Source organism: Phocoena sinus, chromosome 21, assembly GCF_008692025.1.
Source record: "Phocoena sinus isolate mPhoSin1 chromosome 21, mPhoSin1.pri, whole genome shotgun sequence".
Classification (NCBI taxonomy): domain Eukaryota; kingdom Metazoa; phylum Chordata; class Mammalia; order Artiodactyla; family Phocoenidae; genus Phocoena; species Phocoena sinus.
This window is the reverse complement of record NC_045783.1, coordinates 26,411,288-26,428,114: the sequence shown is the minus strand read 5'-3', so window position 1 is coordinate 26,428,114 and position 16,827 is coordinate 26,411,288. Positions and strand designations below refer to the sequence as shown.

General features: G+C 50.2%; 1 protein-coding gene across 2 annotated transcripts; it reads left to right on the top strand.

Annotated features, from left to right (window-relative positions):
- The first annotated feature begins 695 nt into the window (after positions 1-695).
- Positions 696-16,639, top strand: RNF122 (ring finger protein 122). Of its 2 annotated transcripts, none has more exons than XM_032618648.1 (6): positions 696-1,169; positions 7,321-7,477; positions 12,895-12,940; positions 13,258-13,299; positions 15,191-15,273; positions 15,544-16,639. In XM_032618648.1, exons 1-6 carry the CDS (start codon positions 1,145-1,147, stop codon positions 15,656-15,658), a joined length of 468 nt encoding a protein of 155 aa, XP_032474539.1. In that variant the 5' UTR covers positions 696-1,144; the 3' UTR covers positions 15,659-16,639. The 2 variants fall into 2 exon arrangements, with proteins under 2 accessions (XP_032474539.1, XP_032474540.1); XM_032618649.1 differs by having other exon boundaries at positions 720-1,169; positions 15,194-15,273.
- The last annotated feature ends 188 nt before the right edge of the window (positions 16,640-16,827 follow it).

The window sequence follows — 16,827 nt, the reverse complement described above, 5'->3', positions numbered from 1 at the left end:
ATGTTGAATATAGTTCCCTGTGCTGTACAGTAGGTCCTTATTGTTCATCTATTTTATCTATAGTAGTGTGTATCTGTTAATTCCAAACTTTTAATTTATCCCTCCCTCTCCCCTTTGGTAACCAACCATAACTTTGTTTTCTGTCTGTGAGTCTATTTCTGTTTTGTAAATAAGTTCATTTGTATCATTTTTTATAGATTCCACATATAAGGTTTATCATACGATATTTGTCTTTCTCTGACTTACTTTACTTAGCATGATAATCTCTTGGTCCAACCTTGTTGCTGCAAACTTCGCTTGGAAGCGAGCAAAGGAACGTGCGAGCCGCCACCTAGGACCAAGTTCTTGCCATCTGGGCAGAAATGTAACCACTCCCCGGAGCTGGCTTCTCAAAGAGCTATAGAAATGCTAAACAGTAACAGATCTGGAGGCAGAAAACAATGTGGCACTAATTGTTCCGTTTCCTCCGCTTTCCTAGCGGGGGAGGCTGGCCCCGGCTGCTCCGGCCATCCCACCGCGCCGCGCGCTTCTCTCTCAAGTATCCCAAGGACTGGGAAGCTGAAGTGGGGAGGCGCCCGAGGAGCAAAGATGCTCCCCACCCTCCGATCCGGGCAGACCTGCAAATAATGCCCGGGGACCAGAGGAAGGCTCCCATTGGCCAGAGGGCGGGTGACGGCAAGGGGGCGGAGTTTCCCGGGGCAGGGGGCTGGGGAGTATAAGGGAGGGGGGCGTGCGCGCACCGTGTCAGTTTCGAAGTCCCTGGCTTCTACCCTCTGCGCCCAGGCAACTGGATCGCGCCTCGGGCTAAGGCTTTTCCCTCTTCTGTCGACCCGGCGCCTCCACCCGGCCCTGCGGCGCCCCGCAGCTCCCCGCCCCCCACCAGCCCCGGGGTCCTTCCTGCTTTTTCTCCGCGGTGCTTTGATCCGGGGGCCCTTCTGTTTGTTTTCTCTTCTTTCCTCTTTGTTGCTCTAAAACCCACCTCGCCGAAGCCCCCCGCTGCGGAGGGAGTTCGACTTGCAGAGGAAGGCGGCTACCGCGCACCTCATCCGTCCCTCCTGCGACCCCGCCAGCCGGCGCGCCCACCCCCCCGCCAGACCCGCCGCCTGCGTTCGTTCGCCTGAGGAAGCCAGCCGAGAGTTCATTGATGCACCCATTCCAGTGGTGTAACGGTGAGTCCCGGGCCGGGAAGGCGAGGGGTGCGGAGCCGGCCGGAGACGCGGAGAGCGGGGCGCCAGGCTTCAGATCCGAGGGCTCGTTCTCCCTCTTGAGCCAAGTTTTTCCTGAAACGGGACCGGCGGGGAGGCGTCCTGGCGCCCGACTCTGCTCTGCACACCGCGGAATTTGGGGGGAAAAAAAATATTCAGGTTTAACTCCAGGGCTGGGAAGGATCTCTTGAGCGGGCGGCGGGCGGGGGGCGTGGGAGCCGAGGGGTTCCCGGCCTTTGTGTGGCGGCTTCGCACTCCTACCCCCTTCCCTTGGCTTTGTGCGCTCAAACTCTGTTCTTTGTTGTGGTTGTCGGAGAATTAAATCCGCGCTCGGGCTCGGATCTCCTAGAGGGAGCTCAAGTTCCTGGCCTGAAACTTTTCAGGCTATTTTAAATATGTATACAATGCGGCGTGCGGGGTGGCGCGCCGGGGCGGCTTCCTCTGCGCCTTTGTTGGCTTCGCACGGGCGGCGGAGGGGGCTTTGTGACGGTGGAAGACGCCGGACTAATGAGCGTGGCTTTATTGGATTGATAAAGCCTTGCAGAGTTTTCGGCGCCCGGCTACCCTTAAGAGCAGGGCTTGCCTGGAGAGCTGTGCTCACGGGCCCCAAGGCCAGACTAGCTCCTGTGCCTCGGCGGTGGCCGCGCCTCCAGACCCGACCACCCCTCCCACCCCGGCCTGGGTGATGCTAAATTCATCCCACCTGAGGCTTTTAGCGGTTCAGGTGATGCATAGAGATTGGGCTTGGGTCTGGTTCCTCGCTCAGGCTACCTACCTGAAGAGAGGGCCCTTCTGGGCGGGTCAGTTCAAAACTTCGGCTCCTAATACCCTCCAGTGGCCCTAGGATCTTGACTGCGTTGTTCTAAAGCTTGGAGACTTTCTGGTGAAAGGGGGGAGCGCGGCGGAGGCATTTCTGGTGAAAGGGGGAAGGGGACCGGGGGGACCCAAGCAGCTGGCTTTATCTCTCAGTAGGGTAGGCTGGCTAGTTAGGGGGGTGGGAATCCATTATTGAGAGCAGACTCTTGCCAGATCTTGCATTAATTATTTCAAGAGGCTTTTGTTTTAAGGCAGGGTTTGGGCAGCATGTGTATAAGGGGGCCCCCATCCCCCTCTTCCTCTTGCTGGTAGGATCTAATTTCCTGAAAATAAACCCAGCTGTGTGTGTGATAGGCAGCATTGCCTGAGTGGGGACGAGGGGGTGGGATGAGGAAGGACGGTGCATCCCAGCATCTGGGAAAGATTCCTGTTGGCTGGGAAGGAGAAGCGTTTCCCAGATCCACTGGTCTTTCTTGGCCAGCCCTTCTCGTGACGTCACTCCAGCTCCCGGCCCGCTGCTCAGATACGAAACATTCTGATGTCAAGGCTTTCATAGGTCGGGGGAAACAATGGAACAGACTTCAGGAGAAGAACCAAGGTGGCCGTCACTAACACTAGCCTTTCTTCTGGGCAGCCCCCTTTCCTGTGAGGGTTTAGACCAGCAGAGGACTTGCTGCTTTATCTTTTCACTTCTTTTTTTTTTAATTTATTTGATTTTTATTGAAGTATAGTTGATTTACAGTGTTGTGTTTCTTTTCACTTTTTTTTTCAATTTTTTTTGTTTACTGAAGTGTAGCTGATTTACAATGTTGTGTCCATCTCTGCTGTACAGCAAAGTGACTCAGTTATTACACATATATTCTTTTTTTATATTCTTTGCCATTACGGTTTATCACAGGATACTGAATATAGTTCCCTGTTCTTGTCATTTCTTTGTTATTTTTAAAATTTAAAAAAATTTTTAAAATTTATTTTTGGCTGCATTGGTCCTTCGTTGCTGCGTGCAGGCTTTCTCTAGTTGTGGTGCCCGGGCTTCTCATTGCGATGGCTTCTCTTGTTGCAGAGCACGGGCTCTAAGCTCACGGGCTGTACAGTGCAGGCTCAGTAGTTGTGGCTCACAGGCTCTAGAGCGCAGGCTCAGTAGTTGTGGCGCACGGGCTTAGTTGCTCTGCGACATGTGGGATCTTCTGGGAGCAGGGCTCAAACCCGTGTCCCCTGCACTGGCAGGTGGATTCTTAACCACTACACCACCAGGGAAGTCCCTCTTGTCACTTCTTAAAGTGACAGAGAGATGACTTTTCTGACTCCAGTGAAGAAGCAATCCTTCTCCGCACACCTTTGTGAAAAATATCTAAAGCCCCCTTTTTCCTGGGGTTGGTATTCTGTCCTTATAAGTTTAGAGGAAAAACTACTCCACTGTCAGGTTTTAGCCCAAGGTATACTTTTCTCACTTCTTTTTAATCAGAATGCAAGCAAATGGACCATCTCTTCTCAGCTATGAAGCTCTTCTCCCCCATACTTCTTTATCACAGAAAGTCCCAGACTCACTGACTCAATCCTGGAGCCCCAGGGGAAGCTTCTCTCAGCAAGATAACATGGTCAAGATAAACTGATAAAGTGCTGAGGCCAGAGTGCCTCCAGAGTGAATACATGTAAACCCTCTGCATTCGCTATGGCCATTGCTGTGCAAGTTCCCAGAGCAGGGAACCCAGGGAAGTTCTTTGGGACCCTAAAGATGCCGGGATCCAGCTCGTGGAGAGCAAAGGCAGGTTGAGGGTTAGACGCTCTTACGGCATCAACAGTTGATGAGACAGGGTTAGGGAGATGTGCCTGGTGGGGAAGAAGGCCTCTTGGCATTGAGGACGGAGTTCCATGGAAGAGAAGCCGAAAGGCCCCTTTCCACAGTAGACAGAAAACTGTCCCTCCCTGGCCAGTCCACCATGATGTCTTCATGGAAAATTGATCTCTTTTGGCCCACAGAGATCAAATATTTAAGTGGAGGGTGAAGGAGTGGTGAAAACTTTCTAACCCAAGCTGGAGGCTCAGAAGCAAAGGCTGGACAAAGTTTAGTAGCTCATTAATTTTTTTTCCATCTTTAACCAAAAAGTCTTTTCAGGATAAGAACTACTTTTACTTTTTGTTTCCCCACAGTGTCTAGGTCGGTGTATAAATCAAGCCAGCAGCAGTACTTGTTGGTTGACTGGTCATCTGTTAGCTGAGGGCAGTTTCTGGGCAATTTTCCCAAACTTCAGTCTCCTTACTTTGAAGTGGGAGCTTTTGCCAAGATGACCAGATCGTCTTGAGAAAAATCACGAGTTATTTATCTGTTAACCAGTTATTGAAAACACGCCAAGCACGAGGGTAGGCACTGGAGAATGTACAGAAGTCCACTTTGCTGTCCTCAGACCCAGGAGCACTCAGGCTTGTTAGAATCCCTCATCTCTGATCTCAGGATTGTACATAATCACACCTCTACCACGGGCCTCACTTTGTATGATGAAAACCTTTGTGTCTGTCTTCTTCCCTAGATGATAAAATCATCTTGTCTTTCTTCTTTGCTTTTTTATCTTCAGTGTCTGTTGTGGTACTTGTCATGTAATCACTGCTTAATGCCTGTTCGAGTTAAATGAAGTTGATTCTAGGAACAGTGGGGCAACATAAGATGGTTACGGAGTGTGCCAGAGCTGGAACACGTGGTACAGGCTGTGGGCGCTATAGATTTCGGGGTGGGGAGTCCCTGGAATATCACAAAGACCAGGTTTGGGGGACTTTGGGGAAGGAGAGGGAGTTTCAGGCAGAGAAAGCTTCATGAACAAAGGTGTGGAGGCAGGTGAAGATAGAGATGGGCAAGAATTAGAGAGGAGGCTGGCCCACCTGGGGTGATGCTGGAGGATACTGAGTCGGGGAGGTAAAGAGGGGACCCAACGCACACGTGTTTAGGAGGACTTGAAGACAGTCATGAGTTTGGGAAATACATGCTAGAAACCAAGTGGAAGGAAATGTCACACATGTGGGCTAAATTAGAGGAGGGACTAGACATCAATTAATAGGCACTTGGAGTAGAATTGGGCTCCAAAGTCTGTCTGGAATAGAGACTTGGCAGTACAGTTGGCACACAATCTGAAAGAGGTTTGGAGGGGGAGGTTCATTATATCGATCACTAGATTGATCTCGGGGATGAAGAGGGCTGAGATGTATGAGGTCAAAGATGACTCCAGTCTTTCAAGCCAGTCTTTCTGCTGAGTTGGGGTTGCTTCGCTAATTACAGTGTAGGATTCCAAAGTGTATTAATGGTGATCTGTCTCCTAACCACAACGTCAGGAAAGTACTTAAAACCCACATTGAGGGCTTGAGTCTAGAGAGGTTCACCCACCCCCGCACACCTCGCAGGATCTCAGTTCCTTGACCAGGTACTGAACCCGCGCCCTCGGCAGTGAAAGCATGGAGTCCTAACCACTGAACCACCAGGGAATTCCCCAGAGGGCTTTGAAGCCAGACTTTCTTAGCTGTTTGACTGTACACACATTGTTTAATGATGATTGAGTCTTTTTTCCCCATGGTGGGGTGGGGAGTAACATTTCACAGTGGCCTTATTACAAAGGTCAAGTTATAGCTTGAGAATGTGCTTGGGTGATAGCAGGTGTATGGTAAAGTCTAACCTTCTTGTCCCAGCACTTCCTGAAATCCAAGAGTTTGAGGCTTACCTTTCGGATCATTGATAGTTTTTGCCTGCAAACAGGAAAAAACACTCAACTGGCTTGTGGTTAAATCCTTTTTTTTTTTTTCTTTGTAAACATGATAGAAAATTTACTAATTCTCAGAACCAGTAGTCCCAAGATAGTGGCTCTAGGATTGCTTAATCCAGCAACTCAACTGACAACATCCTTCTTCTTTCCTTGTCCTCTCTGCCACCAGCTTGATATTGAACTTCTCTCTTTCCAGCTATAACTTGGCTGCCACCCTTCCAGGTGTTTTGGGGGGATGTGACCCCCCCTCCCCCCGTGCCTTTCTGGAATGCTGGCCCAGCCTCAGAGTGAGCAATTTCTATTCTGACCCTGGTGCAGTTTGGCTTCTGGAGCAGGTAGCTTAATAATGACAAATGACCTTTGCAACTGCACTTTGCAATTTACAAAGCGTATTTCTTACGCCATCGTTTTCGGTACTCTCTGCACATTGCTTGTTTTCCTGTGAAAAAGTGGAGCTTAGCGAGGTAATTTCCTAAAGGTCACATAGCTAGGGAGAGGTGGGATTGGAGCCCAAGTGTACCTTTCCTCACCTAAGGCTCTTCATTTTCCTACTGCACTGTATAGGCTTCTCCCTGATGGAAGTGAGTTTTCCATTTTCCGCCCATTGCCTGAATCCTTGATCCCCTAGATGGGGATGCTGGTTTAAGTACTGTGTGTATGATCCCATTTCGTAGCTTGGTTAAATAATTTACCCAAGATCATGTAGCTAGTAAGTGTTGGAACTAGGGTACAGATATAAGCCCCTGGAATGTAAATTGGTGCAGCCACGACGGAAAACAGTATGGAGGTTCCTTAAAAAACTAAAAATAGCTATATGATCCAGCAATCCCACTCCTGGACATACATCTGGAGAAAACTCTAATTTGAAAAGATACATGCACCCTAATGTTCACAGCAGCAGTGCTTACAATAGCCAAGGCATGGAAGCAACCCAAGTGTCCATCCACAGATGAATGGATATCAAGATGTGGTATATATACATAATGGATATCACTCAGCCATAAAAAAGAATGAAATAACACTATTGGCAGCAACATGGATGGACCTAGAGACGATCATACTAAGCGAAGTAAGTCAGAGAAAGACAAATATCCTATGATATCACCTGTATGTGGAATCTAAAATATGATACAAGTGAACTTATTTACAAAACAGAAACAGACTCACAGACATAGAAAACAAACTTATGGTTACCAAAGGGGAGAGGGAATCAGGGAAGGGTAAATTAGGAGTTTGGGATTAACAGATACAAACTACTGTATATAAAATAGATAAACAACAAGCACCTACTGTATAGCACAGGGAACTATATTCAATATTCTGTAATAAACCGTCACGGAAAAGAATATGAAAAAGTATATATACATGTATAACTGAATCACTTTGCTGTACACCAGCAACTAACACAACATTGTAAATCAACTAGACTCCGATTAAAAAAAAAAGCCCCCGAGTCAGAGGTTTGCCATTTCTCCCTGCATCTTTGCTCACACAGAGTGGCCCCAGTGGTAAATTTCCCACTGTCGTAATACTTTCCCTCCCGTTCTTTGCAGGGTGTTTCTGCGGCCTGGGACTGGTGAGCACCAACAAGTCCTGCTCGATGCCACCCATCAGTTTCCAGGACCTTCCCCTCAACATCTACATGGTCATCTTCGGCACGGGCATCTTCGTCTTCATGCTCAGCCTCATCTTCTGCTGCTATTTCATCAGGTGGGCGGCTTGCTGGCTGATCTGGGCTTGGGGGAGTCTAGGAGGCAGCGGCCGTGGGTCGGGTGAGCTGAGTGAGGCTCCAGTCACAGAGTCACCAGCCTCCAGCCGGGTCAGCTGCTTTGAGGACAGGACTTGGTCCTGCCCTTGGCTGGGCCCCTGAGGCCTGGTGTTTCTATTTACGTCAGCCTGTCAAGTTGTTGGAGAGCCTATAAGGTCAGCATGGGTTGGGGCTGCGTTCCCACCCTTTGGCCAGTTGTTCTCAGGTTGCCTAGAATGACCGTCCAGGTGATATCATCAGTGGTCCCTAGCTGTCTCTCTCCGCCCATTCACATTCTCTGGATGGCCAGGGATGGGAGGCATCATTACACCAATGTCATGATCCTCTGCCCTCCTGGGAAGTCCTGCTGTCATCCCTCCAGATGCTAATATTAGCAAGCTGGTGTCTGCAGAGCCGCTTATTTGTTCTGCCTTGTGAGCTCTTATGTTTGAGAGAGAAAAAACCGAAAACCATCCCTTCTTGAGCGTGGCCGTGCTAGCCAAGCTCCAGGAACTGTTTTCTTCACTTGCAGACAAGGGAACTCGTGGCTGTTTTCTATCAAAAATGTGGGGCAGGGAAAAAAAAAAAAAAAAAATGTGGGGCATGCCTGGTATTCAGAGTGGAAAATACAGTAGTGTTTCTGACTAGGGTGCCCTGTTGGTATTAACAATTCCTCATTGTATGGGACTGTCTTGTGCTTTGGGGAACACTGGACACCCCTGACCATTAGAATGTGCTAATGGTCCTGAGAGCCATTGTGATAACCAAGCCACACAACCCCCCATACACAAACACGTGATCACCCAACGCCTGGGTAGACGGATGTCAGCTGGGGTCTAGGCTGGTGTCTGATCAAATCACCTAAGAAGATTAAATTAAGATGAAGGAAAAAGGAGTTCCTGTTCCCCACTGAGATGTCCCAGTGGGTTTGAGTGCTTCACCTGGCAGGAGGCTGGGGGAAAATAGATCCTTGTCCAGATTCCTAGGGCTGGAGGAGCTCCCTCTTAAGAAGGGGAGGTGCCCGTGGGCCCTGCTCTCTTGTGCTCCCCGTCCATACCTTGGGCTCCTTCTTTCTCAGGACTTTAAAAAGTCCCCGGGACTGGAATTTTCCACTTACAAGTCTTTGCAGAAGAGGTAGAGTCTAAAATTTGCATCTAATTAGTAAGTGAGGGTAGATTTCCCATATCTCACCACCCCTCCCCTTTCCCCAAGCCTAAGTTTTCTTCTGCAAACTCTTCCGTCTTCCTGACCACCAACCACTGCGCTCTCCCCATATGAAGCAATTTATACAACTCCCCAGAGATGGAAGATGGAGACATAGCAAAGATTTTTGTGTGACGCTGGCAGGAGGCTGTAAAACCAACTCTGGCCCCTGCACACACACACACGCGCAGAGGCACACCCATGCCAGGCTGCAAACGTGGTCAAGAGAAGAACATCTACAAAATTACTCTGAGCCAGTATGTGGGTGACCGGGCTTCATTTCCCGATGGTGCCACTGATAGGTGTGATCTTAGGGTTTTAGCTACTCTCTACTAGGTACCTTCTTTGTGCCAGGCATCATGGTCAGCATTTTGTAAAACATTTAGCTTACTTAGTCCTCAGAACTTGCCTCCAGTTCCGGTACCAGCCTGCTTCTGCTTCATAAATGAGGAAATGCATATGCTCAGACAGTAACAGACCTGCCGACGGTCCTATATCCAGGAAGATGGAGAGGTGAGCTAGTCTGATGACAGTTAGGGAGAGTCTTTCAGATTCTAGATGTTGGTCTTCTCCGATTCCTCTTCCTTGAACGGGAACAGCTGTGGCATCCGTGGCCGCTGCCTTGCAGCTAGAGAGCGTGGTCCTGCAGAAGGACGGGCCGGGAGCTCTGGGTATGGCTGATTTATTCTCTGTTTGGCTGGAGTTAAAGAACAGAGCTGCAACCACATGATAACAGAAGCTGTCCCCACTGCGGGGCTGCTCAGCGCCACCTGTTCCCCCTGCAGGAATCTGCCCCTTTGCCACCCTGCCCTCTGTCCTGCAGTCTTCCCGAAGCCAGTTTGTCCCTGGCTTGCTGGCATGTGGCAGCCTGGGAGTGTCTATATATAGAAAGACACACAAGCACAGAAGCCACTTCCTCTCCCTGCTTCTCGGTTTCCTCCTCAGCCAAAATAGGCCCGTGACCCCCCTCCTGACCTGGTGAGCTCATCGGCCAAGGCCAGCCTCTGCTCCCCCTCTCTCTGTCTCCCTGACTCCCATCCCCCGACCGCAGGAGCTGATCTCTGCCCTACACAGGATGGAGGGGCCCGTGAAGTACAACTGGGCAGGAAAGGAACCATTATTTTCGGGACCTGGCTGCATTGTTTGTTGCAAAAGGGAAAAGCTGGGGAGAGCCCACTGGCAGCGGCTAGAAATGGTCTCATTGAATTCAGGGTATTTTTAGTTGCTTTGCTCACCCAACAGCTGAGAAGGCCACCTGTCCAGAGTCGTTGGCACTCCATCCCCTGCTGGGATGGCCCAGGATCTCTGCTTTTTGCTTTGTTTCCCTTGCAACCCTTTCGGCCTCATTTCATCACAATCTGTACCTTCCTGACGTGGAAATCTACATGCAGAGTGAATATAGAATGTGGCTCTGAAGCGCTTGACTCTTCCGAGAGATAGTCTTAGGCTGTAAGAGTCAGGCTTTTGGAGGATCCTCAGGTGAGACCATTAAAGGGAGCTAGGCAGATGGAAGGGCCGAGGGTGGAGAAGGAGGGCACCCCAGGCACCCTACGACACAGCAAGCAGAAAGGCCCTGCACGTACTCTGTAAGTGTAGCCATGTTGCAGGCGAGGCAGGCGAGGCTTAAGAGATGGACAACCCCTCGTTCTGAGTCAGGAAGCAACTCCTCACCACTTCCTTATTTACTCTGTACATACCTCCTAGCAGAGCAGCGGCGTCTCCCTCAGAAGGTGGCTGTGAGCACCCCGGCGATGAGATCACTTTCTTTCTTCCCCAGATTAAGCCAATATCAGGCAGGTCGCACTTGATTATTTAAGCTTTGTGTACATCCTTCCCCGCCCCTCTCATTTGGAAGTGGGGACACAGTGTATATATGAAAGTAGTACAAAGGTAAGGGTGGGGGCTTCCCTGGTGGCGCAGTGGTTGAGAGTCCGCCTGCCAATGCAGGGGACGCGGGTTCGTGCATCCCCCCGGTCCGGGAGGATCCCACGTGCTGCGGAGCGTCTGGGCCCATGAGCCATGGCCGCTGAGCCTGCGCGTCTGGAGCCTGTGCTCCGCAACGGGAGAGGCCACAACAGTGAGAGGCCCGTGCAAAAAAAAAAAAAAAAAAAAGGGAAGGGTGGAATGGTGCAAGCCCTGTTTAGGCCCTTAGCCCAACCCTCCAATGACCAGAAACTGTCCGATGCCACCTTCAGACCAAGGCTGGGGAACACCTGTCCCCTGACCTCCTGTTAGGAGCCATGGAGGTGGCGGCGGCAGCCCGATCTTAACCTGTCCCCTGGCTGTGCATCAGATACGGCTCTTCCAGACCTTCTGCACCCCCCTCCGCTCTGGTTCCAGCATCTCGGTGTTGCTCTTGGGGCGTCTTACCTCGCTCCCTTCGACTGAGGCTCGTGATTGGAGATTCCCTGCCTCTAACTCAGGCCAGCAATCTTTTTCTGCAAAAGGCCAGATATTATAGGTTTTGCGGGTCATATGATCTCTGTCTGAACCACCCAGCCCTACCTTGCAGAAGCAGCCATAGATGGTACATAAGCTATTGGGTTGGCCAAAAAAAGATCGTTCAGGTTTTTCCTTAAGATGTTGTGGAAACCCCCAAATGAACTTTTGGGCCAATCCAATATAACGTGGCTCTGCCCCAGTAAAATTTTATAGGCATTGAACTTGAGTTTCATATAATTTTAACATGGCATGAAATATTCTTTTGATTCCTGCTTTCAGCCATTTAAGAATAAGTACCATTCTTAGCTTCTAGGCCCTATGAAACAAGCAGTCAGCTGGATTTGGCTCTCAGGAGGCCGTGGTTTGCTACCCCTATCCTACCTAACCTGTTGGTTTTCTCAGGTTTCCTTCCAATAACACAGCTCTTTGGTAGAAATGATCCGTGGGAGAGAAAGCCCCATCTAGTTCCCAAGTACAGGAGGACATAGAGCTCCCTGCGTAATTCAGAAGGTTTCCCTCACTGAAAATAAAACAGGAAAAAAAAAATAATAATTGTGATCAATGTGTGATCATGGTCCTAGTCATCTGCATAGTGAGCCATTCAGAGTCAGAGGCTTGTTGATGAAAGGGCGTTTCCCAAAACCATCACATATTCTCAGGACCATGGTATGTGCCACCTAATTGGTGAAGCAGGCCACAGTGTGTGCTGAAGAGCTCGGCCTCTGTCATCAGATCGACTTTGATTCAAATCCAGACTCTGCTGCCAGCCAGCTCTGGCATTTGGGCAAGTTACTTAACTTCTTTGGACGCCGTGTTCCTCATCTGCAAAAAGGGACGTCTCTCCCTCTGGAAGTTGTTTGGAATTGGTGCAGACATGAGGCGTTGCAAATCCTCCATCACAATTGTGCTCCTGCCATTAGTAACGGCGTGTTCTGGCCATTGTGTTTTGGCCATTGAGAGTCCAGTTGTATGCGGGCCACCAGCTTGAAACAAAAAGAGGAAAACAAAGAAGGAATTGCCTGTGTTGGCCTGGCGCTGTGAAGTGGGGCAGGCGTGTGCTCTGGTTCCAGAATACTTGTGTTCTCTGAGTGGAAAATTCCCCAGGCTCAACAGACTTTATCCTGCTCCCCTGGCTTGGTGGAAATGTCCCTCTTAAGAATATCTAACTTCTGGGAATTCCCTCATGGTCCAGTGATTAGGACGCCGTGCTTTCACTGCCGAGGGCGTGGGTTCAGTCCCTGATCAGGGAACTGAGATCCTGCAAGCTGCGTGGCACGGCCAAAAAAAAAAATCTTACTTCCATACAGTCAGCAAGCAGATGGTTGACCTGTATATTTGGGGAGCCTGAAGGAAGTGACCTACCAGAGACAGCAGGGAGGGCGAATGAACTATGGGTTGGCCAAAAAGTTCGTTCGGGTTTCTCATCGCATCATATGGAAAAACCCGAACGAACTTTTTGGCCAACTCAGGATTAGGGTGCTCTGCAGAGATGCCCCCAGTCTGGGGGAGCTGGCAGTGAGTTTTGAGGCAGTTGAACCTGAGTAAGAGTCTTGAGTCCTTAACCCACTCTGGTGACCTGCAGAGGGTCCCGTGCATACTCCATGTGTCTATGGGAAGCACACCTCCCCACCCCCAGAAGGACGCCCCAAGCAGCCAGCCGGCCTCTCCTGCTCTGAATGGCTGTTTGTGCAAAGACATAATGATCTCTTCTCTCCCCTCTTTCTTGCTTCCCCAGCAAACTCCGGAACCAGGCACAGAGCGAACGATACGGATATAAAGAGGTAAATAAAGTCTACGTGTTGCCCCGAGACCTTATCCACTATTAGCCCTGCTTGGGAAGGGGGTGTGGGGAGAGAGCAGGTTTAAGCTGGCCTGGCCTCCCCCTTGGCCTCACCTCTGGCCCCCTCTGAGGCTAACTCCTTTCCCCGTCCTCAAGTCTGGCTGGGCCCAGGCAGGGCCCAAAGCCCTCCTCCTTCACGGGAGGGTCACGGGGGCACTCCTGTGTGGGGCCAAAGACTCACTCCCTTCCTTGGCAGCTATACCACCTGGCCCCTGTGTTTGGTTGCTTCTGATACCAGGCCTCCACTTTTTTCCCCAGGTGGTGCTTAAAGGTGATGCCAAGAAGTTACAGTTATATGGGGTGAGTGCATTGGGACAGGTCGCGGGAGTGCCCGGCGGGTAAGGCAAACCTTCTCCAGCAATCTCAGCCTGACCTTTTCAGGAACCTTTTTAGTCCCTGCCTTCCTATTTCCTTGGGCCAAATAAAACTCATCCCAGGAGGTGATCAATATGCAGAATCCGTTATGTCTGGAACTGAACCAGCGCAGGCAGAAAACAAAAGGATCACAAAAGGGTTTGGATACATGGTGTGACCCACGGCCCCAGGAAGCCCACTAGGCATAATCTTAATGGGGAAGACAGTAAAACCACTCCATGCCAGATTTCAGTGACTTTCCCCTGCTCAGACCCCAGGTCTTGGTCTGAAAGAGGTTAACTTTGTGTATGCTCTGGTGACTGTGGATCTGATGCGTGTGTCCAGCCCTGAGGTTCTTCCCTGTTTCCCTCCATTCCCCTCCCCTCCCGCATCACACCCACTACCTGGGGCCCCTCAACTCTGACTCATTTAGGACTACACCATTTCCTCTTCCTTTCCCACCTATGCCTTTGGGGTCACCTAACTCATTTCCCAAGACTTCCTTCCATAACCATGGACACTCCTGCAGAGAGCGTGTGTGTGGTCGTCTGAGTGGGGAGGATCACAGGTCTCACTACACACAAGACTCTACCTGGACATGGCCTCATTTCATCCCTCTTTTTGGGGTCCACTGTCATGATGTCCACAAGTTCCAATGTTTCTTTAGCTCTCCTCCAGAAGAGTAATTCAGGTGGGATTGAAGGGGTTATAATGGGATGTAAGGCTGGACTTAAAGAATGTAAACCAGGGCTTCCCTGGTGGCGCAGTGGTAGAGAGTCCGCCTGCCGATGCAGGGGACACGGGTTCGTGCCCCGGTCTGGGAATATCCCACATGCCGCGGAGCAGCTGGGCCCATGAGCCACGGCCGCTGAGCCTGCGCGTCCGGAGCCTGTGCTCCGCAACGGGAGAGGCCACAACAGTGAGAGGCCCGCGTACCGCAAAAAAAGAATGTAAACCATACACCAGACCCCCCTCCTTTAGTTATTGATAAGTGCCCCCTCACCAAAGGTCCTAGGCTAGAAAGGGTTAAAAATCATAACTACTCAGCCATAAAAAAGAATGAAATAATGCTCTTTACAGCAACGTGGGTGGACCTAGAGATTATCCTCCTAAATGAGGTAAGTCAGAAAGAGAAAGAGAAACACCGTGTGATATCACTTATATGTGGAATCTTAAAATATGACACATGAACCTATCTACAAAACAGAAACAGATTCACAGACAAAGAACAGACCTGTGCTTGCCAAGGGGGGCGGGGGGTAGGGGAGGGACGGATTGGGAGCTTGGGATTAGCAGGTGCAAACTATGATATATAGAATGGATAAACAACAAGGTCCTATTGTATAGCACAGGGAACTATTATATTCAATATCCTATAATAATATAATAATTGGAAAAGAATATGAAAAAACATAATGTGTATAACTGAGTCACTTTGCTGTACAGCAGAAATTAACACAACGTTGTAATTCAACTATACTTCAGTTTAAATATAAAAAAAAAAAAAAGGTTCCTCTATAACAGCACTGCCCAGTGGAAATCTGAGGATAGAAAATGCTCTCTATCTGACCATCCGGCGTGGGGACCACTTACCACTTCTCAGCTGTTGAGCACTTGAAATGTGGCTAGTGTAACTGAGGAACTAAACGTTGAATTTCAGCTTATTTGGGTCGACTTAAACCTAAAGCAGGCCCCTGTGGTTCACGGCTGCCGCCCTGCCAGGGTGAGTTCTCTCTTGGGTGGATGTTCTCTCTTGGAGGATGAGGTGCTGGGTATCCAGGATGGAGGAGTGAGGCTCTCCCCCTTCTCTTATCACAAGGCCCCTTTCTTCCCACAGCAGACCTGTGCAGTCTGTCTGGAAGACTTCAAGGGGAAGGATGAGCTGGGTGTGCTCTCATGCCAACACGCCTTTCACCGCAAGTAAGTGTCCACAGTGGATATGTGTGTCCCGGGGTGGCTTTGAAAGAAATAAGCAGGGAGCATCTTCCAGAGCCTCCAATCCCGACCCCTCCCATCTACCCTTTGCCGGTGATGCCCTTCATCCTGTCTGGACACCAAGCAAGCCAGAGGGGTTAGACCGGGTTGAGGATAGAAAGGTTCTTGTCCTGAGAAGCAGCTGGGCTCCATGAAAAGACAGCTGGAGCAGATTGGTATCTTCTTAGGGAAAAACAGGTCGTCTCTTGCCTGCAGGTGTCTGGTGAAGTGGCTGGAAGTACGCTGTGTCTGCCCCATGTGTAACAAGCCCATTGCTGGTCCCTCAGAGGCCACCCAGAGCATCGGGATCCTATTGGATGAGCTGGTGTGAGTGCTGCCTCCATACCAAGGCCTGGAGAAGACCTCTAGCCTCACGGGTGCCTGGTCCTTCCGCGAAGCCGCAGTGAACAAGACTGTTGGGTGGTGATGGGCATGCTCACCTGGAGGGGTGGGGGTGCCAGGCTGGTCTTCCAGCCTCAGGGTGAGACTAGACTTGCCCACCTCTCTGCTTCCTGAAGCCTGCTTCCCTGCTACTCAGTTCTGATGGTCTTGCCCATCAGGACCACTGTATCCTGGTACTGGACTATCTGCCCGCCTTGTCCCTGCTCTGGGAAAAGAAATCCATTCCTATTTGGCCAAGAACTTAGAGCACACCCCCTTGAGGGTTCCGCTGAGGAGGACAAGCTGCCCTGACCTAGAAGAAGGAATGAGATGGGCTCTGCCCCACCTGTGACCTCCCCGCTCCTTCCAGAGGAAGGTTAGAAGGGAAGGAAGGAAAGATGGAGGAACCAAGTGCCTCCAGTGGAAGCGAGGGAGGCTCTGTAGGAAATGGGAAGAGCAGGGATGAACAGAAGAAAAGTCAATGTTTACATGGGACCTATGGAAACAAAGGCTGGCCGGCCGGCCTGCTGACTACAGAGGGGTAGAGGGCAGCCCCCTGCCCCTCCGAGATCTGAGGTGCTATCCGTTCCCTGTTCCTCGGTTGATCTCAGAGCTTCCTATTCCGTGTTGGGGTTTGAGTATCCGCCGCCCCGGAGGAAGGGCTTGGTCTACACCCAAAAGGATTCCCAGGGTTTTTTTCTAAAGGAGCAAAAAGGGGGCCTGGGGATGGGGGTGTCTGGATATTAAGGTCGCGGTGGACACCCTCTTCCCCTTTGTAAATAGTATTTTTATACTTCATCCTTACCATCTCAGGCTTTATACATGGAATCCCCCAAATGGAAGGGGTAGGGGTTTTCTGTTCCTCCCCCAAGTGGGTGAGGGTGGGAAAAAGGTATGTATTTAAAGCAAATTAAATTTAATAACAAGTTTCTCTAACCTTGTGCCTGTGGTTGTGGCTTGTGTCCATTGGCCCTTTTCTGCCAACAGAGGGAACAAGGTTCTCGAACTGCCTCTTCTCACTTTCCCATGCTCAGAGCAGACATACACGTGCACAAAGTTTCCTGATCCTTGACAAGAAGAATTCGTATTAATTATGACCTGTTCAGCATAGGTTGGGAC

Coding starts and splice junctions, on each gene's coding strand:
- RNF122 (XM_032618648.1), top strand. CDS start 1,145: ATGCACCCATTCCAGTGGTGTAACG. Junction 1,170..7,320: donor CCCATTCCAGTGGTGTAACG/GTGAGTCCCGGG, acceptor CGTTCTTTGCAG/GGTGTTTCTGCGGCCTGGGA. Junction 7,478..12,894: donor TTCTGCTGCTATTTCATCAG/GTGGGCGGCTTG, acceptor TTGCTTCCCCAG/CAAACTCCGGAACCAGGCAC.